Source organism: Syngnathus typhle, linkage group LG6 (genome assembly GCF_033458585.1).
Source record: "Syngnathus typhle isolate RoL2023-S1 ecotype Sweden linkage group LG6, RoL_Styp_1.0, whole genome shotgun sequence".
NCBI lineage: Eukaryota > Metazoa > Chordata > Actinopteri > Syngnathiformes > Syngnathidae > Syngnathus > Syngnathus typhle.
In genome coordinates, this window is record NC_083743.1 from 7,076,207 (window position 1) to 7,097,379 (window position 21,173).

The window sequence follows — 21,173 nt, forward strand, 5'->3', positions numbered from 1 at the left end:
CTCGTCACACCTGTTTTGACTCCAAACACGCGTGTCAAACCTGGCACAGCTCACTCTTGAAAATCAATGTGGCCCTTGAGCCCAAACATTTGGCCACCTCTGCAATACCAGACAGACAATCTAATTACACATTCTACCCGCTCTGACCTCAAGTATGGAGATGAAAGCTTTGAAACAAAGCAGCCAGTACACCTGACACCTGCTTTCAGTTTGTTTGGCCTCTTATCTTCACTTCTGTGTCTCTGGTTTGTGTGCTGACTTCTGCTAGGCTTCTAGATGTTGAGTTCCTCTCTACTTCTGCAGCTAGCTTCCTTCCTCTTTTGCTGCTGCATTGTGATGCACTTGTCTGGTGCGCATCAGCATATTCTGCCAGTGTGAAAGCCCCTTGGGGAGCGGCCCGGAGGCACGAGGATGTACTTCTGAAGACGGGAGGAGGTGTGAATGTGGATGGCACCTCCGAGGCTTGATAGTCTTTCCTCTTCGCATGTGAAAGCCTTTTCTGAAATCTGAGCCCTAATGTTCATTAAAAGGAGATTACGTGGAAAGGAAACAGTGAATCCACTCGAGGCCACCCGTCCGCTCGCTTTCATTGGGATGCTGTTATTTTCAGCAGGCGAGGCAGCAGACAGCCGTGAGAGGTCCTGACGTCAATGAAGCTGCCTCCCAGGACTGTGACTCTTCTTTCCAGTGGAAGTAGTTGAGCAAAACCCACGCGCACACACATGTACACACAAGCTAAACATAAAGACAGTTGCGCTCTAGTCTACGGGCAAATAATCATCAGTCAAAATGATGGCTCACATTTTGCTTTCAGTGTAATCAAATAGACTGTATAGTACTAAGTTGAATTTGTAACTTAAAACCACTCTCAAATTGCCTTTCTCCGATCAAATAAATGGCAATGTTATTAATCTGTTAATTGGTTGATTGATTTTTTTTTTTTTTAAACCATTCATTACATGTCCCCCCCCCCCCCCCTAATCCTGGCACTGGAATGGTGTCGAGTGACTTGTGACTGACTATCCATCTGAGTGTTGGCTCGTGAGTGAACGATTCGTTCAAAGGAACAAATACTTTCAGTGAACGAGAACGAACGAATCACTTCCTAAAGTGATTCAGATTTTTCAGTTCATATGACTTCAACCAGTAGGTGTCAGTAATGCCCATTGAAGCTGGTGCCACCTCACCGTAAAACAAAACGAAGAAGAAAATGACGTAACTTCCCGTTCGCGAACGAGTCGTAAATTGCATTTCCCGTTCACTAACTGAACGGCACTGTGAGTGAACAAGTCAGTGAATGAGTGATTTGCATTTCCAGTTCATCGCGAAAACGGAGCAGTGAGGGAACGAGTCAACTGCCTTCCCGTTTGAAATGTACTTTTATTATTATTATTATTATTTCAATAAACTTTATCTTAAAACTTGTCTGGTGTTATTTTTATTTTTTGAGGGATGAAAACAAAAATCTGACATCTTTGGTTAACTGCTTTATATGACAATATGTATATGTGTTTGTGTCCCCCAAAATAAAGAGCAAGTAGTCAAATACACATTCTTGACACGTACAAAAAATGCATAAAGTAATTAGGTACACCTGAACATGGTGGTGTACCTAATGGAGTGTCCGTGTGACGTCACAGATCAACCAGCCAATCAGGAGGTGGGGGTGAGGGCAGGTGTGGCACCATTCACTTTCAGTTCAGCTTTGGCCATGATTTTTCCCTAATAAACTGGCCTGTTATTAGGTACACCTAAAAATGGTGGTGTACCTAATGGAGTGTCCAAGTGACGTCACAGATCAAACACCCAATCAGAAAGTGGGGGTGAGGGCGGGTGTGGCACTTTTCACTTTCAGTTAAGCTTTGACCATGATTTTTCCCTAATGAAGTGGCCTGTGATTAGGTACACTTGAAAATGGCGGTGTACCTAATGGAGTGTCCGTGTGACGTCACAGATCACACAGCCAATCAGAAAGTGGGGGTGAGGGCGGGTGTGGCACTTTTCACTTTCAGTTAAGCTTTGACCATGATTTTTCCCTAATGAAGTGGCCTGTGATTAGGTACACTTGAAAATGGCGGTGTACCTAATGGAGTGTCCAAGTGACGTCACAAATCAAACAGCCAATCAGAAAGTGGGGGTGAGGGCGGGTGTGGCACTTTTCACTTAAACCAGGGGTGTTGACCTCCAGTCCTCGAGGGGCCGCGTTCCAACATGTTTTCCAAGTGACCCTCGTTAAGCGCACCTGCGTGAAAACTTTTAGCTCCTGCGGAACGTGAAAGAGGCTAAAACTTTTCACGCAGGTGCGCTTAACGAGGATCACTTGGAAAACATGTTGGAACGCGGCCCCCAGGACCAGAACTTGACACCTATGACCTTTGACCATGATGTTTCCCTAATAAAGTGGCCTGTTATTAGGTTCACTTGAAAATGGCGGTGTTCCTAATGGAGTGTCCGTGTGATTCCCTCGTTAAGTGCACCTGCGTGAAAAGTTTTAGCTCTTGCAGAACGTGAAAGGAGCTAAAAGTTTTCACGCAGGTGCGCTTAACGAGGGTCACTTGGAAAACATGTTGGAACGCGGCCCCTCCAGGACTGGAGGTCGACACCCCTGGTTTAAGTGAAAAGTGCCACACCCGCCCTCACCCCCACTTTCTGATTGGCTGTTTGATCTGTGACGTCACACGGACACTCCATTAGGTACACCGCCATTTTCAAGTGTACCTAATCACAGGCCACTTCATTAGGGAAAAATCATGGTCAAAGCTTAACTGAAAGTGAAAAGTGCCACACCCGCCCTCACCCCCACTTTCTGATTGGCTGTTTGATCTGTGACGTCACTCGGACACTCCATTAGGTACACCACCATTTTTATGACCTTTGACCATGATATTTCCCTAATAAAGTGGCCTGTTACTATTTACACTTGAAAATGGCGGTGTACCTAATGGAGTGTCCGTGTGACGTCACAGATCAACCAGCCGATTTGTTGAACGAATATTATGAACGACTCTTTTGAGAGAACTGATTCTAAAGATTCAGTTCTCTTAAAAGAATTGTAATGCACATCACTACTAGTCAGTATGTTTGTTTGCGCTTGAGGCGTGCGCGTGCGCGCGTGTGTCTGCGCGCATTCCTGCATGCAGCGTGAAGATTTCATGCAAACTCTCAACAGCGAGGCCTGTCTTTGTTCCATTGATTATCCTCATGATTCATGTTATTTACGTCACATCCAGTAAAAGTTTAAAGGGAAAGTGCACTGAGTCATTTCAACATGCATGTTAACCTTGAGAAGGTAGAACTTTATTAATGTTTTTTTTTTTTAATGAACTGCCCAGCTCTAATCATGATTCCTTTTCTTTTTTTCACTCATCTTGCTGACGCAGTTAGATGTTGTCATGCCCCCTCCCCTGTTGTCGTGGCAACGGATGATGTCATCACAGCATACTTTGACCTGATGTGTGTGTGCGTTTTTTACTGAGTGGGAAAAATACACATGATGTTGAGTTGTGCCTTTTCTTCTTATCGGCTTTGCACTGCAAGCAAGACTTAAAATAGAAATATCCACATAACATTCCAGGAGCCCATTATTATACATAGTATTTTTTTTTTTTAAAGAAGCCACTTTTGATCCTTACCATATAATCCAGGGAGGCATTGATACCACAGACTGCATACAAGTCAATCAAGTGCACCCCTAGACTTTATGCATACACAAAGTGTTTATCCCTTAAAAAGCCTCATTGTCATTTTTTTTCCCTAATAAACGGTCTTTTTTTTTTCTAGAAAAAAAATACTTGCTATACATGGTCATTTTTTAAAAATTTGAAAGTATGACAGTAAAAAGCATCACAAATCCCTGCATTATTATTGGATTTACAGTCATGTCCACTGAGGTCACGCATGTGTCCTTCACACTCGACGTGATCATATTCCCTGGAAAGCCATAACGCCTTGCTTTTCCATGAAGAGGCCAGATCAGTCCCCCAACTCATCTGCGTCTAGTCTCAGGGATTAGGTGTTCTCTACCACATGAGTTCTCTGGTACATTGTCACCTTCCCTGCACATCGGGTGGGGAAACACCTATGTTCATATCATACATTGCTCAAGAAATCCTTTATAAATTGATTTTAAAACTAATTTGAGCATTCTTCTAATTATTGGGTTTATTTTGGGTTTAAATAATTAATTCTGGACACAAGTTTTATCCCAATTACAAGGGTGTGCACACTTTTACAACAGAATTCCAGACAGTAACATTGCTTGTGAAAAATATTTTTGAAATGATCGATCTTGCATTTGCACAGGGGTGTGTATACTTTTATATCCACAGTACATACTAAAAAAGAAAAGCAATAACTGATATGAGTAATGAGATTGTGTCGGGTTGAGTGGTTCACTCCGTCATTGCTGCAAACATTGAACAAATATGAAAAATCTGTACTGATGGTCAGAGTAATTAGGGTGAGGTCATTTCTGCTAAGTCATGCAGCTCTCCTTTGTTTCGCTTCCTAGAGTTTTGGGAAAAAAAGTTGCGTGCATGTTAAGCCGGCTTCAGAGTACAATTTCTTTTTCTGAGTGGGGTTGGAGACAAAAGAAGACAAGGAAGCATTTAGCTGTTCAATAATCCTTTTTTAATCTCAACAGCAAGTTAGCTTATGTGTGGTCGACAACAATGAGGGGAGAAATAGAAAAGTCTATTTCATGTTGTTGTGTTCCATCGGCAGGGAGTCGAGTGGGCAGGGGGGCGTGTGTGTGTGTGTGTGTGTGTGTGAAATGAATGTATTGTATCCAATACTACTCTCCTGATTATTTCAGTCTTCACCTACACACAAATATATTGCTAGAATACTTTTGACACGTGTGGCCACTGAGCCAACATTTATTTAAAAAACAAAAAAAAAACAAAAAAAAAAACATTGTTTAAAATCACAAAGATGGCGGCTCATACTGGCAAAATCTTTGAGGGACTTTGGTTTTTGTACCTTTGTAAAAACGGGATTGTACTCATTTGAGTGGGGGGGGGGGGGTCATGACAAAAAACAAAAGCTAATCATGAATAAATTGATAAATTGAAATGTGGAAAGTAAAAGGCACACAGAATACAAACACTACTAGCTCGCTGTATTTAACGCTAATTTGTACACTTTTTCAAACAAATATGAGTTGATGTCCTACAGCGGTAGTAATACATTTCTGTCCAGTAAACCTGAGCTACCTGAAAATATGGATACAATATTTGAGTTCTTTGCACACCTTTTTCTGTCACTTATGGCTGCAATGCATTGTGGGTTATTATTGCTGCCGTTACTAATCAATGCCGTCACGATGGCGACGCGAGGTGACAAAAATGGGACTGTAAATAGATATAAACTCACGTTACGGTGTCAAGTAATTCATGAAACGTGAAAAGAAAAAATATACAGGGCCTCATTGCTGTAAGTACCAATGAATATTAGGGCCAATCTAAAAATGTAATTTCAAAACGATAACATCAAAATCTGAGGGGAAAAGTCACTACAATGAAGTCATAATTCATCGAGTGAATATCAAATCGTAATCTGACAAGGAAAAAAGGCGGATGACAAGAGTTCAACTTGTAATGCTTGAATGAAAAAATGTAACATTCTAACAGTAGTCACCATTTTCAGAGGAAAAAAGTCCTCGTTTTACGAGAATAGTTGTAATAAGATGAAGTTGCGAATGTTTAAATTGTAATCTTACGAGGACAATCGTTTTGAGAGAATGTGACCAAGTTGAAACTGTAACAAAATTGTAGCATTACAATTGTCGTCATTTTATCGGATAGTCATCAATGTTGTCATTTTGAGCAAATTGTAACATTACAAAAAACATCGCAATTTTCAGAGAAAACGTCATTTGGTGAGAGAAGTCTTCATATGATCGTTTGACTTGTATATTCAATATTTTTATTTCTTCTCTTTTTAGCTTGACTCCAATAGTCCTTGGTGAATAAGTGATGTCTATTGCTATTGATAAGAAAAGTACGTGAAAGGTCTGAATGGTGGATTTGACCTCCAACTCTGCCATTGTTGCTTCGGTCGGTGTACTTTATTAGACACCTCACTTCGCCAAATAATTAATTTTCAATTTGATTTGACCACACACGCACACGCACACGCACACACACACAAAATGTCACTTGTCGGAAAGATACTTCAACTGTATTCATCACAGTCTGAGTGCTGCTAAAACAAAAGAATAAAATAATGAAGAAGAAAAAAAAAAAGTCTCGTCTCGACGCCATTTTTGCCGTACGCCCCAAAAGTGGTCACGCGTGGCGTCATCCGTTACATTCGTTCACGGAAAATCTCGTCCTTTTCAGTCACGTGACATTCTCGCCGACTTGTGCAAAACAAAACAAAACCAAAAAAACACTCCTGCTGATGTCAACAGTTCCGCGTGACGAATCAGATCAGAGTGAGCCGCGCATCTTAGGCGCATCATCATCATCACAGAAGATTAATATTGCTTCAGTATTGCCACAAAAAGGTAGAATAATAAGATGTTGCCACCAAACATTCAACTACGGGAGCCCTCGTTTACCACACGCCACAAATCAAGCGCTCCTCAGGATAGAAGGTGGAGAAGCCTTTCAGTAGTGTTAGTTCAGTAGTTGCCCAAAAAAAAAAGAGAAAAACACTGGAGAGTGAGGGAAATGTGTTGTTGTGTTGTGTAGTCATCCACTTGGCGAGTGCTCCTGTCAGAATACTGCGTGCCTCTATTGTTAGTGTTGCGAGTGGTCAATACGACCGTTGTGCCCGCCCACCCGCTGCCGTACAACCCACCAGAGTGCAAAGTGACACTTGAATTTGTGCTTTGTGATAAACGAGGGCCGTTGTCTCTTCTCTCCGCTAAAACGACAACTTGCGGTTGTTGTCAAGGTGTCTTATTTGAGCAGAAAAAACAACGCTGCCTATGGCGAGCCTTTTGAGCACTTCCCGCAAGTCCAGTTTAAGGTCCACGTGCTCGTTCGTACGCTCTTTGTTTTCACTCGTCGAGTGATGAATCTTCAGCACTGCAAATAAATTCTCTAGCAGCTTCATGGCAAGGGCTAAAATTTCAACTTTTAGCCCCACCCCCACCAAAATACCAGGCACATTTTAAATGGTGCAAATTTGCATGTTTTCAGCAATTATCTTCAAACGTGGTGCACACTGAACTCGCATTACCGGTTCTTTATCTCTAGAATAACTGATAGATGCTCACGCAGCTTGAGAATTGCCGTACCGGTGAGCACAATGAGCGTCGAAGCACGTGGACCTCAAACTAGTGCTCAAACAACCTGCGGTCCTGGCAGCCATTTTGTGCTTTTGCTCGCCACCCAGTCCAAAAAGCGCTCACTTCCAAGCCATTTCTGTGTGAATACGCTGCACGTGATTGTCGTCGTCTCACGAGGGCTGCCGCTGGAGCAGCCTCGCCACAGCGACGCGACATCAACACGAGTTCCCGCCGCACTGTCCTGCTCGACAGGTGGGGAGGAGAGGGAGGGAAAGGAGGTCAGCTAAGGGAGGGATTTTGGTACGAAAGGTTCTCCGAGGTTCATCCCAAGTAAGAAATTCAGTTTTCGTTGGTTGTACGAAAATCTGCGCTTTCCCCGCTGCTAAGCCCCTCTCTCCAAATCTCTCTGCTCTTCGGGATCTCTGTGCTTAATACTGCTTCAAACCGGCCCATTGCACCCGAGTCTTCAGTTGACCAACACAAAACCGTGCTGGGAGTCCACCGTCTCCATCATCTCACTGTCCAGGAGCGGGCTCTGCAGCTCGGCCAGAACCAGACCCTCGCGCTGGCCCGGCTCACATGAGGCCTCCGCCCCGGGCCCCTCCACCTCTCCTATGATGGGAGGGGGGAGTAGCCCTAGGTCTAGTGGGAACTCATACTGGCCTGGGGGCGGGGCTTCAACCGAGGGGCAGCAGGCCTGCTGCTCTACAGGGTAGCAGAAACCGAGGCTGCTGGCTGAGGTTTCATGAGGCGATTGGTGGTGGTGGTGGTGGTGGTGGGGGAAGTGCTGATGGTGGAGAGGTTGCAAGGGGTGGTGCTGAAGGTGGGGGACAGGGAGCATGTGCTGGGCGTAGTGGTGGTGGCTCATGTAGGGGTCGTAAAGAGGGCCCTCCCCTGGTTCCAGAAGGGGGCTTAGGCTGTGGGGGTGGCCGTAAGGCGGCGAGGCTTGCGGCTGCGGTTGAGGCCCGCCGGCCGACATCGGGGATACCTGGGGGGAGTTCTGGGAGGCTGTCGGGTCCAGAGGGGCACCGGCCGCTGGATAGGAGCCTTCGGCGATCTGCATCTGATTGAAGTAGACGGGCAGGCCTATACCCTGCGACTGCTGAAGGTACATCCGCTTCTGGTTCAGTCTGTGAGGACGATACGGTCGAGTTAGACGCTAAGTACTGCTTGGGTGTTGGTTGTCAAAATCAGAACTTGATCAAACAATGGGTGTAACTAAAAATGTCTATTATGTCAATAAGTGCAGCTGTTTGGGTTAGCAATGAGACAATCTGGAGTGATGACTTACCGGTGTTCTTGTAGCTGTTGTTCTAAACTTCGGGGGGACTCCTTACAGTACATCTGACAGCTTGCAGGACTGTTTGCCAAAACGCCCGTCTAATGGACACAAGAAACACAAGACGGCTTTCAACTCGATGAATGTCAGGTGTTGGATGAGCTACAAAAAATTCAAACCCCATTACGGGGCCATCTGACCACTACTGAGTTTTGTAATATGAGCCTATTTCTGTCTCGAGCACAAAATGTGCTAGCCGAGCTTAAGACCCTCCAAAATGTCAACACTGAAGAAATGAGTTCAACTAGTTCCGCCTGATTGACTATGTAATGGAGGTGTGCTGTCCCGTCGGAGCGTACCTGCAGACGATGGGTGAGGTACTGCGTCTCCAAACTCTGCCTGCGGGACAGGAGGGGTGGCTGCGGCCCACCTTGGTACAAAGTCGGGCCTTCCTGTTGCTTGGTTGCCTCGGTCTTCCAACACAAACATTGACAAGTCACAAACAGGATGTCCACGACTACACGCAATGCCGTAAAGTCAAGGACACACTTAACACTGCCGCCGTGTGCTCCTGGGTGCTTCGAGGCTCGGTCTAAGTGGCTTATCCGTACAGTGTGGCTGCCAAAATGCCTTTGTGTTGACTGATCAGCCAGATGCCTTATCACTAAATGCCATGTTCCATGGGGATTACATACTAGCGGCATATTAAAAGGATGACGGGGCGCCGTGTTATTGCATTATGAACGAACGGGAACAAACAGATCTTGTCACTTTTGCCTATTAATTGTGTGTTTATGTTTAGACTTACTGGAAAACTCCTGTTCCCGTACAGTGTGTCTCATTCAGCGGGCTTGTGATTTGGGCTTATTGAACGTCCAGTCTCTGCTACGGCTAAGTCTGACAGCCTTTGACAATGGCGGCATTCACTTTGGCCCAGGCTGCGGGCCCCAAGGGGACGAGACACGGTAAACAAGCCTCGGTCGGCCAGCTCTCTCGGGGTTACACAACAACCCCAGTGACTGTCTTTTTTTTTTCCCCCTGCCCAAAATGGGGTGAGTTAAGTTAAAGTTAAGTTAAGGTCGCAATGATCGTCACACACACATCTGGGTGTGGTGAAATTTGTCCTCTGCATTTAACCCATCCCCATGTGATTTTGATCCATCCCCTGGGGGAGCGGGGAGCAGTGAGCAGCAGCGGCGCCGCGCTCGGGAATCATTTGGTGATCTAACCCCCCAATTCCAACCCTTAATGCCAAGCAGGGAGGCAATGGGTTCCATTTATATAGTCTTTGGTATGACCCGGCCGGGGTTTGAACCCACAACCTTCCGGTCTCAGGGCGGTCACTCTACCACTAGGCCACTGAGCTGGTGTGATGGTGGATGAACTGCCAAGCAATGAGTCTGCCATGCGTGTGTGTTTATGACCAGATTCTCGAGTGCGACTGACCTCCAGGAGGTTGTGCAAGTGGTACTGGGCTGCCGGGGGTGCCATGGCTGTCATTTCACTGGAGCCCATCTGCTCCACCAGCATCTGGACTTTGTTCAGCTCCAAGATTCCTTTGGTCCTCGCCAGGTTCTGGAGATGCTGTCGAAAGGCAACCAGACCTGTGCGAATATTGAGAATGTTGAACGTCAGATTTTATAATGGCCCCCCCCCTTTTCTGACACATCTCCTTCCACACGCGTCACTGAAGCGTAGTGGGTGTGTTGGTGTGTGTGTGCGCACATATGACACTGCGTGAGCCTGATAAGAGCCATCCAGTGGTGACGAGCAACGGCCGTGTACGATATGTCCTGACTCACTGTGCTGGTGGGAGTTATTTCTAACCCGAGTCAGCAGTCTGACGCAAAAGAATCCGCCGCATCGACTCTCTCTCCCCAAAGAGGATTTAAAATGAAAACGAGCGAGCGGGCGAGTGAGCGAGCGAGAGAAACAAGTCACACAAACAGCAAACGGGAGCACACACATTGCAGGCTGTCAATGAGGAGCTGGAGAAACAAATGTTTTCAAGCTGTAATTATCCTTTCGGCTCGGCAGAAGTGCATGTGAGTTTTATAATGTGTGGGCCAAGATCAGGGAGGCAGTATATGGAATGGCAGAGAGAGTGTTCAGAAATCCCTTCTTGATTGCCCCCACCAAGATTTTCATTGCTGTTTTTATGGCAGGATCGGGCACGGGGCGATGTAATTAAACATTGATAGCGATCTAGACAAGGGCAAGTGCAGTAGCTGAATATCTCTCAAGCTGTATGATTTTGTGCCGATCCATATTTGGGCTTGAAAGGTCTGCCCCTCGACCGAATGCCATCACAATCTGGTAACAAGCCGTCTACAGTGCTGTCTAAAGGAAAAAAAGCAAGACAAGCGGGGCGAAAGGGGTGGCGGGAGAAATGGTACGATGGCAACATGTGTGGGCTGGAACTTTCTAAAATCAGTCGGTGATTCATGAATCAGAGTCATCGGAGGGCCCAAGTAGATGAGGTGATAAGGAGGGAGGGCAAGAAAGAGGGGGAGGGCGTGAACGACAGTGAAAATGAGGCACTCGAATCTATATGCACATGAGTGGATGTGCAGGTAAGGGTGTGAAAGAGCAGCTGCAGCCGGCGTGTTATGATTGTGTGCTCTGTTGCATGTCAACCCCCCCCCCCAGCGCGGCACTTCATGACGGCATCCAAAGAGACATGATCTGACACTTATTCATTCTTGCAGTCACGCTCGTGTCCTTCCGATCCGGTGACTTTGCCGGTCATACAGGTTTGTCAGTGCGAGCTGGCTCAATCTATCTGAACTTGAATTGCACGCATGTTGAATCGCACTGATAAGCGTGAGTGGGCTCCTGACCTTGTGTGAGTGAGGTGTCAGAGGCGCGCCGTCCTTCTCTGAAGCTGATGGGCGAACGGTTGTGGGTGTCCCTGTGCTGCGAGGTCAAGGCAGCCATCGCCGGGTTGGCCGGCCGAGTGCTCAGGAAGGACGCGGGGGCCACGCGGGGGGCCGTGCTGTTGGCCAGCACCACTTCGTTGAGCGACGGGGGGTCCTCGAGCAGGCTGAGGTCGCTGTGCATGGAGCCCATGTCGTAGCCCATGTCAGAGTCCACGCTGCCCGTGGAAGGGTTGTGGCCCAGGGTGAACAGTTGACCTGGTGGAAAAGGCTTTTAAGTGGGAGACTCGGGGAGGGAAAGAAAAAAAAAACGCCCATAAGACCTGAAGGCATCATACCCTGGTTCGACATTCCCGGCTGGTTGGTGACCTCAGAGAGGGTGTGTCGCCTCTGGCCGAAACGAGCGGCCAGATAGGCCAAAGACATGTGGGGCGCGTCCTCCTCCGCGTCGGGCTCTTCGGTCTCGATGCCCTCATCAATCGACATCTCCATCATGTTGCTAGGAGACGAGGTGGAGGACTTGCGGAGTACAGTGATGGGAGGCAGGGGGTCCAGCATGCAGCCGTTTAACTTTAAAGAGATGTAGAAGATACCTTTATTTGCATCCTCATTGCCCACCTTGAGTCAGCAACTGGGTTTTCATTGCCACAGCCACTCAAAAGCATGCAAATGACTTGTTGCAATAACAGCCTGCTGTCGGTATGGAGACAGCAACTTCGCTCAAGTTCTCCATCTGCTTTCACTAGTGCACTGGATTGGAATGCAGTTACTCAACAGCCACACGCACGCGCGCGCACGCACACACAAAACACAACGAGAAACAGTCACTGATACACAAGCGACGAGAAAAAGTAGAGTAACAATTAAAAGTAAAGGAAATAAAAAAAGAAACGCATTTGAGTTAACGGCTTGGAAAAACTTAGTATTCACTTTGGTGGTTGAGCGCTGCGGCTTCCCGTCCATGCGTGTTCGCTCGGCAACACATTTAGTCAGTCACATCATGCAGGACTGCTTACATAACCGAGCTCCATTCACGCAGACACACACACGCACGCACGCCCTGCTCTGCTTAGCACACACACACACATCACATTTGGTTGGAGCTACTGGTTGAGGGGGTTCTGCAAAGTACATTTTGGGGACTGCTAAATGAAAACTACATGTGTGTGTGTGTGTGTGTGGTGGTGGGACTCTAATCATAAGCCAACTCATGACAGGCCAGCAGGAAGAAGGTCACTAGTTGGCACAAATAAACAAGAAGAAAAAAAAAAGTGTGTTTTGAGTCTGTGTGAGTCTTTGGCATATGGAGGACAGGTCGTTGTCCTGTCTGATGCGTACACTAGCTTGGAGCTTACATAAGAGGACGAGTCATCTGAACTCTGGCAGGTTGACGAAGCAAGCAAATGCTGGAGCCCTCAAAGGAGCATGACGTGCAAGCACACACACACACACACACTTGTGACTTACAACGAGTGAGCTTATCAAAACCAATCACTGTCGGAGCGCATCAGGATAATGTTTTTGGACATTCTTTGGCAGCACGATAATGACTGTAATAACGGCATTTTCCAGAACCAAAGCCGATCGGCCGTCATATGAGGTTAGAGAACATGCACGCGAGCACGGGAGTTCCAAAGACACGGTGTGTCCCAGCCAACTGAGTTTGCTGCTGCTCACTGAACCTACTTTGGGCGTGTTGACATCCTCAGCCATGAAGTTCTGCTCCAGGGTGCACGTGGGCTGGGTGAAGGTAAACGCGTCGGAGGCGGCTTGGGAAACGGCAGGAGATCGCAGCAGACGGACCCCCTGCGGGAGCAAGCCCACCTGAGCTGCACCGCTCGTCGACTGCGGAGAGAAGAGGCAGACTGAGTCCTTCTCCAAATCGCAGCTGTTGACTCCCCGAGCACGGCCATGCCACAAACGGGGATGCAAACGGTACAAGCAATTGAACGGGGGGGGGGGGGGGGGGGGGGTCGGGAAGAGGAAGGAGACGAGAAAAAAATGCGTAAGAGAGCGATAAAGATCAAGGCTGAGAGGAAGAACAGTTGGAGAAAAGAAATGATTGTGGTCAGTGGATGCAGGTGTGAATAAGAGCACTTTGATCATGGCGGCGAGCGAGGACGCAGGCTATGGATTATTCATGAGCTACCTTGGCGACCGTCTGCTCGGCGATGGTGCTGGGCCGCCGCTGACGTGCATCCAGCCTCTGCTCCACGGGGAAGCTGCAGCGGTGGGCCTTGAGCCTCTCTACCAGCAGGTAGTAGATGGCAGCAAAGTGGTTGTAGCTTTTGTTCTGCAGAGACTGGAGCACAGACAGCACATGTTCGATGACATCACTTGATCAAGATTTTTTTATTTTACAAATTGTCAAGTTCCTCCTAAAATCTCACCTGACATTGAATATGCCATATTATTGGATTGACTTCACCTTCATTTAATGTTGTGATTTGCCAACAAAAAACCCACAGAGAAGTTTGTGTAGTTTGATATAAGAAGTGACCAAAACTTAAGATTAGAGTATTAGTTCTCCATCTCTCCCAAGCGTCTGCTCCTCTAGCAACATTTCAGTTAACCCTCATGTTGGCCCAGTAATAACCTCCGTTATGCCTTTTTTTTTTCCCAGTTGCACACAAGCCAGAAGCAAAATTCCTTCATTACCGAATTCCGAGTCCTGTTTTGCAATGCCGTGTGGTGTGTACTGTGATTATGTGGTTTTCGGAAATCAAAGACCTCTCATGTGTTTCTATCTTGTGACAGAGCTACTCAAAGATCTTACGTAATTTCTATTTACTTGTGTATATTAACTGCATCCTAAACGATTAGCGATGAATAATGCCCAACATTCTAATCTGCCTCATTACCTCGACAGTCTTGTGCTGGTCGATGCCAAGGCTGTGCATCAAGCGCACGACCTGCTCGCTGTACTCGCCCACGCCCGTCTGGCCTTCGGCGGAGACGGGCTGCTGGTACAGAACGGGCCGCTGCACCGGAACATCCAGCGCCATCCACTTGTGCTCTTTGATCTGCGCTACGGACAGACGCTTTGACGGATCCAGGACTAACATCCTGCGGATCAGATGCTCGCAGTCTGAGAGAGGGGAATAGAAAACAAATTCTCGTTAAAATGTCATTTCCTTCCTCTGTGAGACAGCAGTGTCTACAGTCCTTTCAAGTTCCCTCCCGCCCAAATAAAATCTCCTGACCTCTCGTTAATGGCTGGATGAGATTGACGTCAGACACAGCTGGGTTCTTAACAGGATTAAGGTCTCCTGCCTGCTCCTGCAACGCCTCAACCGCATTCCCGAGCTGCCGCGCGGCACTCTGAGCCATTCGCACCGACCGCTGCGAGGCTCTTGAAATATGCTTTGGCGGGGTGTAATACACCTGGGAGCGTTTGCCAGCCAATCAATTTGAGTCGATTTTCCCTTTCCGAGAATCATCAGGACGCTGCGATTGCCGGAATAGCTCTAATGATAATCTTTTCGTTTGAAGAATCCTTCCAAGGCGTGGGGGAGAAGGTTGGCAAAGTGTGTTTGACTGGGATTGCTTCAAAGTGGAAAAAGTTTGGAGTTCTTTTAAGGCACTAATCCTGGAACTTGTCTGACGCACCTTGTAAGATGCACAATCCATATTTTCAACCTTCCAGACTCTTGAATAACATGTTCACCCTCGTTACGTGAAGAGCCGAGAAGAAGTTCATCTCAACACATTCTTAGCAGCAATCGTCGTCGGATTTTCGGCAAGCTAAAGGAGGTTTGTCCTCGTTGCCACAGCTGTGTTTATAGCAACACCCGAAGACGAATATGTTCGCTCAAAGGTCTAACTTGCCCCGAGAAGATTGTGGACTATGTCAGGGGCGACACGGATGGAAGCTGGCTGACTGATTGACACGCCGTTCCTGGCCAGGACATTACACCACCACCATGACTCAAGCACAGAAGCATCCCAGTTAACACTGACAGCCTCCGAGTGGTGTAGAATTGCATGAAGCCAAGGGGAACGGCACTCCACTCCGATCAAGGAGCGGGTACTTCATTAGCGACGCTTTATTAGTGGCCATTAGGCTTGTGGAGAGGGACTTATATGCAGCGATACATTGTCATAATTGTTGTTTTCAATAACCCTGCCGAAATTAAATGATGGAGTGAGTAAGTGAGTACATTTGGATTTTGATGTCGCTAATTGTCAACTAAGGGCTTGTGAAGCCCTTTGTGACGCTTGTCATTAAGAGCAATACCAATAAACTTGACTTGATGCAAATAGAATTCAAAATGTCATTGAATAAAATCTTTAACTGCAAATCTTTGGCTTTATGGCTACTAAGTAAAACAACAATGCTAATCTATTAGCCACTGAATTGAGGGCAATAAAGAATAACGAACATCTCTTGAATAGTCACCCACCGGCAATTATACTCGTGTTTCCTTCATTCAAAGAATATTGTATAAGATCGGTTAGGGTTTAAGAAGTTACCCTTGTTAAGCCGTTATGAACCAGAAAATGTGATTTGAATCGTAGGATTGTGAGGCTTTTAGCTCAAAGGCTATAAAAAAGAAATTACATGACCATTTCATTAGAAGTGAACAGATTAATTGTTCCTTTAAAATTGATTTCTTAGGGCAAAATGCTATAAATTACTCCTCATAAGCCCCCTGCAGTAATGGCCTCAAATATGGACATAACATGCTCATGAAGAAACAATTAATTATTACGACCAATGACTTAAGTTTTAATGATACTCTGCTTTGCCCGTTTCTGATGCATTTCAGCCACAACTGTCTGACATGCACAAATAGAAACGCGGTGTTGGGTTGACGGTTTCCCTGGATAACATGACTCACGCGTCCTCTGCGGTGTGCCAACATCCAGCTGTGGAATAGCGAGAATGGTGGCAGACCATGTTTGCAGTGGGCCAAAATCTCTCCACCGAGATGTGAAACACTCCTCGCCAGTTACGGTATTGCAAACGCTTGATTTCGCTTGTTGCTGCTTTGGGTGGGCCCCGGAGTTCTTAGTTTTAAGGGACAAACACTTTGTCACTCCACTGTGTTTACTGCCTGGTGAGATGAGCAACACAACAGAGCAGGCAAGTGGTTTAAGGACAGAGCAGAGGAACATACTGTTCGTATTTCTTACGAACAGCCAGTTTCCCTGACACTCTCCAAACATCACCAGCCCCTTTGCATGTTGTTTCAAGGTCCAATCACAAACATAAAAAAAATGGCACAATTGCCCATCAAGTGTTTAATTAATCTCTTGCTAACCAGCTAGCATGGCCGATGACAGCGCGGCTGCCTTGACATAAAAAGTACGCTGATGGAAATGCTTACTATCATTCTTCGCCCTTGACCTAAATGATCCATTTCATTAACACATGGTGCAGCGTGTGGTAAACCAATCAGAAGGTGTGATGCTGTCACATGGGGAATAAATGTTTTTGCCTGCATCAAGGGAGGGTTTCTACCTTCAGTCATGAAGTAGGGGATGCGGAACCTTCCTTCCAGGACTCGCTGTCGGAGCACAGGTAAAGTGGGTCCGTCGAAGGGCAGGGCGCCACAGACTAACACGTATAGCACCACACCCATACTCTGGGACAACCCAAAGAAAACAAGTTGAAATAGAAAATCGGATGGGACAGTTATCAACAGCATCAGAGAATATTGTCAACAACTTACCCAGATGTCCAGTTGGGGACCCTCGTACTGTTGGCCCTCGAAGATCTCAGGGGCCGCGTAGGGGGGGCTGCCGCACCACGTGGCCAGAGGCTCGCCAGGCTCGAAGAAGTTCCCAAATCCAAAGTCTGCCAAAGACACAAAGGTGGGATCGTTTTCAAAGTGTTGCCAGAAGATAAAAATCCTGACTTTGATACATTTAGAAAGCAGTCAACTCATGGATGGCAAAACATGGACTTAGATTGTAATAGTTCACAATAATATTGTGCAGTTGAGAACGATTACATGAAATTATAATTTATTATTTCAATTCCATTATCCTGTGGTATAATCTATACGAATAGATTTGACAAAAGGTAAGCATCTTCAAATTGTCAGTTGATGTCACAAGGCTTTATTAGTTATGACATCTCAGATAAAAGTGGATCCAAGTTGGGAAGATCTAAGTCCTAACAAAATTGGAAGAGCTTTCATGAAGAAGCTCAGAGACGCCACTCATCATCATCATCATCATCGGTTTAAAGTCCGCTTTCCAGGCGCCGCTGGGTTGGACTGGGTTCTCAATATGGCCTTCTTCCACCGGGAACGGTCCATGGCCATCTCGTGGTTGATGCCGAGTGCCTCCGTGTCGGCTGCCACGGTCACCTGCCAGGTCTTTTTAGGTCGGCCACTGGGTCTTGTTCCCTCTACGTTATACGACGTAACTTTCTTCACCCAGTCGTTCTCGTCCTTCCTCACTACATGTCCGTACCATCGCAGTCTGCCTCTCCTCACCACATCCACTATGGCCTCCACTCCCATCTTCTGTCTCAGCTCTGCACTCCTCTTTTCTTCCCACTGGTATGTAAAAACTATTTCTTGTATATCTTTGTTATGTGGATATCAACTGTGCTTGCTTGATGGAAATACTAATTGTTTTATGATGGCCAATTGGCAGTTTAGTCTAATTAATGCCATAGAACATTTGTCTCTGATGAGAGGTGGTCAACCAAACCGAAACCGCCCGTTAATCGTCAAAGTCTGGAGGCGTTTTCATCTCAAAACCAAGTTCTTGAGTTGTTTTTCTAGATAGATGCAACTTAATAAATTAGCATGTAACGGACAATGTCAAAATATATGTCTTTGGTTAAATTAAAAAAGGGAATCTCTTTTTGACAACCAACGGCAATGAAGATTTCATTATTTTACTTTTACTTTTTTTTTTTTTAAAGACTGCATAAAGAAAACATCAGATTGGGGATAATCTTACAAAAAAACTTAAACGATGTCTAATACAGAAATTAGGGACGAATAGACCATCTGAAAATGACCTCCCTATGTATTCAATGAATACGTTTCAGTTTTTCTTGACTTTTCTAGGAAATCAAGTAAGGCGTGTAGTAACATCTTTATAGTATCAGTGGGCTTTGCATCATGTACTTTACAAGCCAAATATTTTGTATCCTGAGCAAAAGGGGCCCCCGAATGTTCAAATCACACGAGCTCATCAAAGACTTTGCTCCGACTGGTTGCCTGGAGAGCAAACGAGTCTGATTTTATCTACCGAAAAGCATGACACGGGAAGCGTCTACACGTACACACACTAAATACACAGACTTTGAGGCAATGTCTTAAAATCAAAGTTCAAGCTGTAGTAGCTGTAAAAATACGGAGGCATCTTAAATGAAAAATAAAATAGAATAAAAAAAAAAAGACTGTCTATTAATATAGAATGTATGTGGTGTTTATCCACCAAGGACATTTTTATTCTGAAGATATGAGCAGTGTTTTAGGTTTAGTAGTGGATTTAAAAAAAAGAAGTGGTTGTGTATGGAAAGTTACAGGTCAGGATAATAAACTAGTATTGTTTGCTTTTTACCAATGTGATCCATGATTCCTATGGCAGCCACTGATAACAAGCGTAGACAATGGTGCTCACTTAAACCTTTGTCCCCATGCTTTTTTTTCTCCATCATTTGACACAGTTATATAAACAGGAAAGGGGGGGGGGGGAAGCTAAACGAATAAGTAACGGTGATTAGGCCGGGGAGGTGATGTCCACGAGTGCAGACTCACATGGACATACATGTTGTGCAGCATGAGGCAAAATGAGCTACAATTCTGTTCGGCACCAATAACCTTTTATAATTATTGGGGTGACAAAAGTTCTCACGTAAACATCTAGAACTCCATAAGAAGTGCCACCAATATTACAAAACGGTGTTCCACAGCAATGATGCTTGCTGTGTGATGCTGCTGTGATGTGACGCAGGTAAGAATTTTTTTTGTGTAAGCGTTATTGCCAGTGCAGATTTAACTTCACAAGCTGTGACCCACTTCGTGGAGCGGAATACTGAGCAGCCCGTTTGACGTCAAAACGCTGCCGCACGCTGTGGGCAAGTTGCGCTTGTGTGTGTATGACACACACAACGACATCAGCATAATATTAGCTTTAACGATGGCACACTAAAAATGTGTACAGCTAAAGGCTCATCAAAGTTTGTGCTGCCAGGCGATTAAGTGGTGCCGTCACGCGATGCCAGAACATCTAAGCTCAAGAAATATGTTTACAGTTGATTTGACCCTAATTATAGCATGGTGAAATGAACCAAATTGTAGTGCTTGCTCAAAATGAGGCTTTAAAAAAAATACTCTATTAGTATCTAGCTGTTGGTGGCTAAAGCTAACTAGTGCCTGCAGATATCTCCATGTGCCAAAGACAGATAGATGATTGAGTCATCTCTTTGCCCCGATGGCTCAAGTCGGGCTTCTGTTGCACAAACATTTCATATGTCACCATGGTGGTGTTATGCTTGAGGCTGTACAACAACAGTGTCTTATTTACCTTTGTCAAGAAGGCTATCTTTTCAGAGTTGCCCATTAGCAATGTTAGGATGATTACACAACAACCCACTCAATACGATTCAGTATCATCTTGTTGAGCGATGGGCAAGAACCCATTCAAGATGGTGAAGATCCAAATAAAATGCGGGATTTGTTTTGTATTCCACTTCATCAAACACTCAGCCGTGCAAGACGGCAGCTATCTTAAAAGATTCACAATTAAGTGCAGCTCCAGGAAACTGGAGATCTGAGTGTCATTTGGGTTTTGCAAATGATATTCAACCACCTCTCTACCCAGATTCAAACAGCCCACCTTGCATGTAAAAAGGCTTTTTGAGGTGGAAACATGAAGGGCACCCTCCTGCTGCCTGTGATGCCCCCTCCACTCAGCAGTCTACTTGAGCCTGACCTTTTTTCACTGACCGCTACCTGGATGAGCTTCAAATAGCTAACCCGGAGAGAAGAGACATCAGTGAAAATTCAATTGGCGCCAATGTTAGGAATGTGTGGAATAGGAAGTATAAGCAATATTGACAAGACATGTCGAGGGGATGAAAAAGGAAATGTATAATTTCTTTCTGGCTTCGGCGGTTTGAGTCGCGTGGGCACCATTGATTCAGTCCCAATTAGTTTGAAAAGATTCCCCCCACCCTCAATATTGACGATTCATAGTATTTCGTCATTTGCTGTCATTTTAATAAGCCGTTTTTGTCGTGCTGCCAATTTTGCATTCATGTCAATTAAAACAAAGCAGTCCACATTTACACTCAGTTGATCATATCCCTCCATTTGTCAAAGTGCATTCGGGGTAAAAAGCAGACGGCGTACAATGCTGCTCATCTCCTCCCCAGAGAGGTTTTTTTTTCCCTCCCTTCCGCCTAATCACTAGCCAAGTAATGTTCTGCTCATTGTTTTTCAAAGCTCATCTGTGACGTGAACAATTGGCTGCGAGTCAAAAGTGTCTCTTTAAATTGAGGTAATAACATCTCCACGCAAAAGGACCAATGTGCCAGTAAAATGACAGTAATACGCTTCTGTCAAAATTGACCTTTTCGGCTCGGAACATTGCGGATAAACAAACCGCTGATGTAATTTGATGTTCTCGAACAAATTTGCTCCTTATGTGTTGTTGAAACAATAGTAAAACACGGCACAGTTCAGTGGCACTACAAGCTATTGAGCATAAACAGAATTAACAGAAAGTCATTATCTCAGCCATCACTATTCTCTCCATTGTTCCACCCAGTGACATCCTGACTAGCTGCCTCTAAACACAGTAACTCTAA

The 21,173-nt window shown here is 45.7% G+C and overlaps 1 protein-coding gene across 1 annotated transcript in view; it reads right to left on the reverse strand.

Annotated features, from left to right (window-relative positions):
• Positions 1–4,606: 4,606 nt before the first annotated feature.
• Positions 4,607–21,173, reverse strand: part of LOC133155446 (serine/threonine-protein kinase SIK2-like) — a 29,430-nt gene continuing 12,863 nt past the window's right edge. Inside the window, exons 5-15 of the mRNA XM_061280773.1 lie at positions 17,068–17,192; positions 16,857–16,980; positions 14,254–14,480; positions 13,542–13,694; positions 13,079–13,237; positions 11,731–11,962; positions 11,357–11,650; positions 9,963–10,120; positions 8,876–8,989; positions 8,529–8,617; positions 4,607–8,367 (exon numbers count right to left, since the gene is read on the reverse strand). Of these exons, the coding sequence (XP_061136757.1) occupies positions 7,704–8,367; positions 8,529–8,617; positions 8,876–8,989; positions 9,963–10,120; positions 11,357–11,650; positions 11,731–11,962; positions 13,079–13,237; positions 13,542–13,694; positions 14,254–14,480; positions 16,857–16,980; positions 17,068–17,192 (2,339 nt within the window). The 3' untranslated portion in view covers positions 4,607–7,703. The remainder of the gene's footprint in view (positions 8,368–8,528; positions 8,618–8,875; positions 8,990–9,962; positions 10,121–11,356; positions 11,651–11,730; positions 11,963–13,078; positions 13,238–13,541; positions 13,695–14,253; positions 14,481–16,856; positions 16,981–17,067; positions 17,193–21,173) is intronic.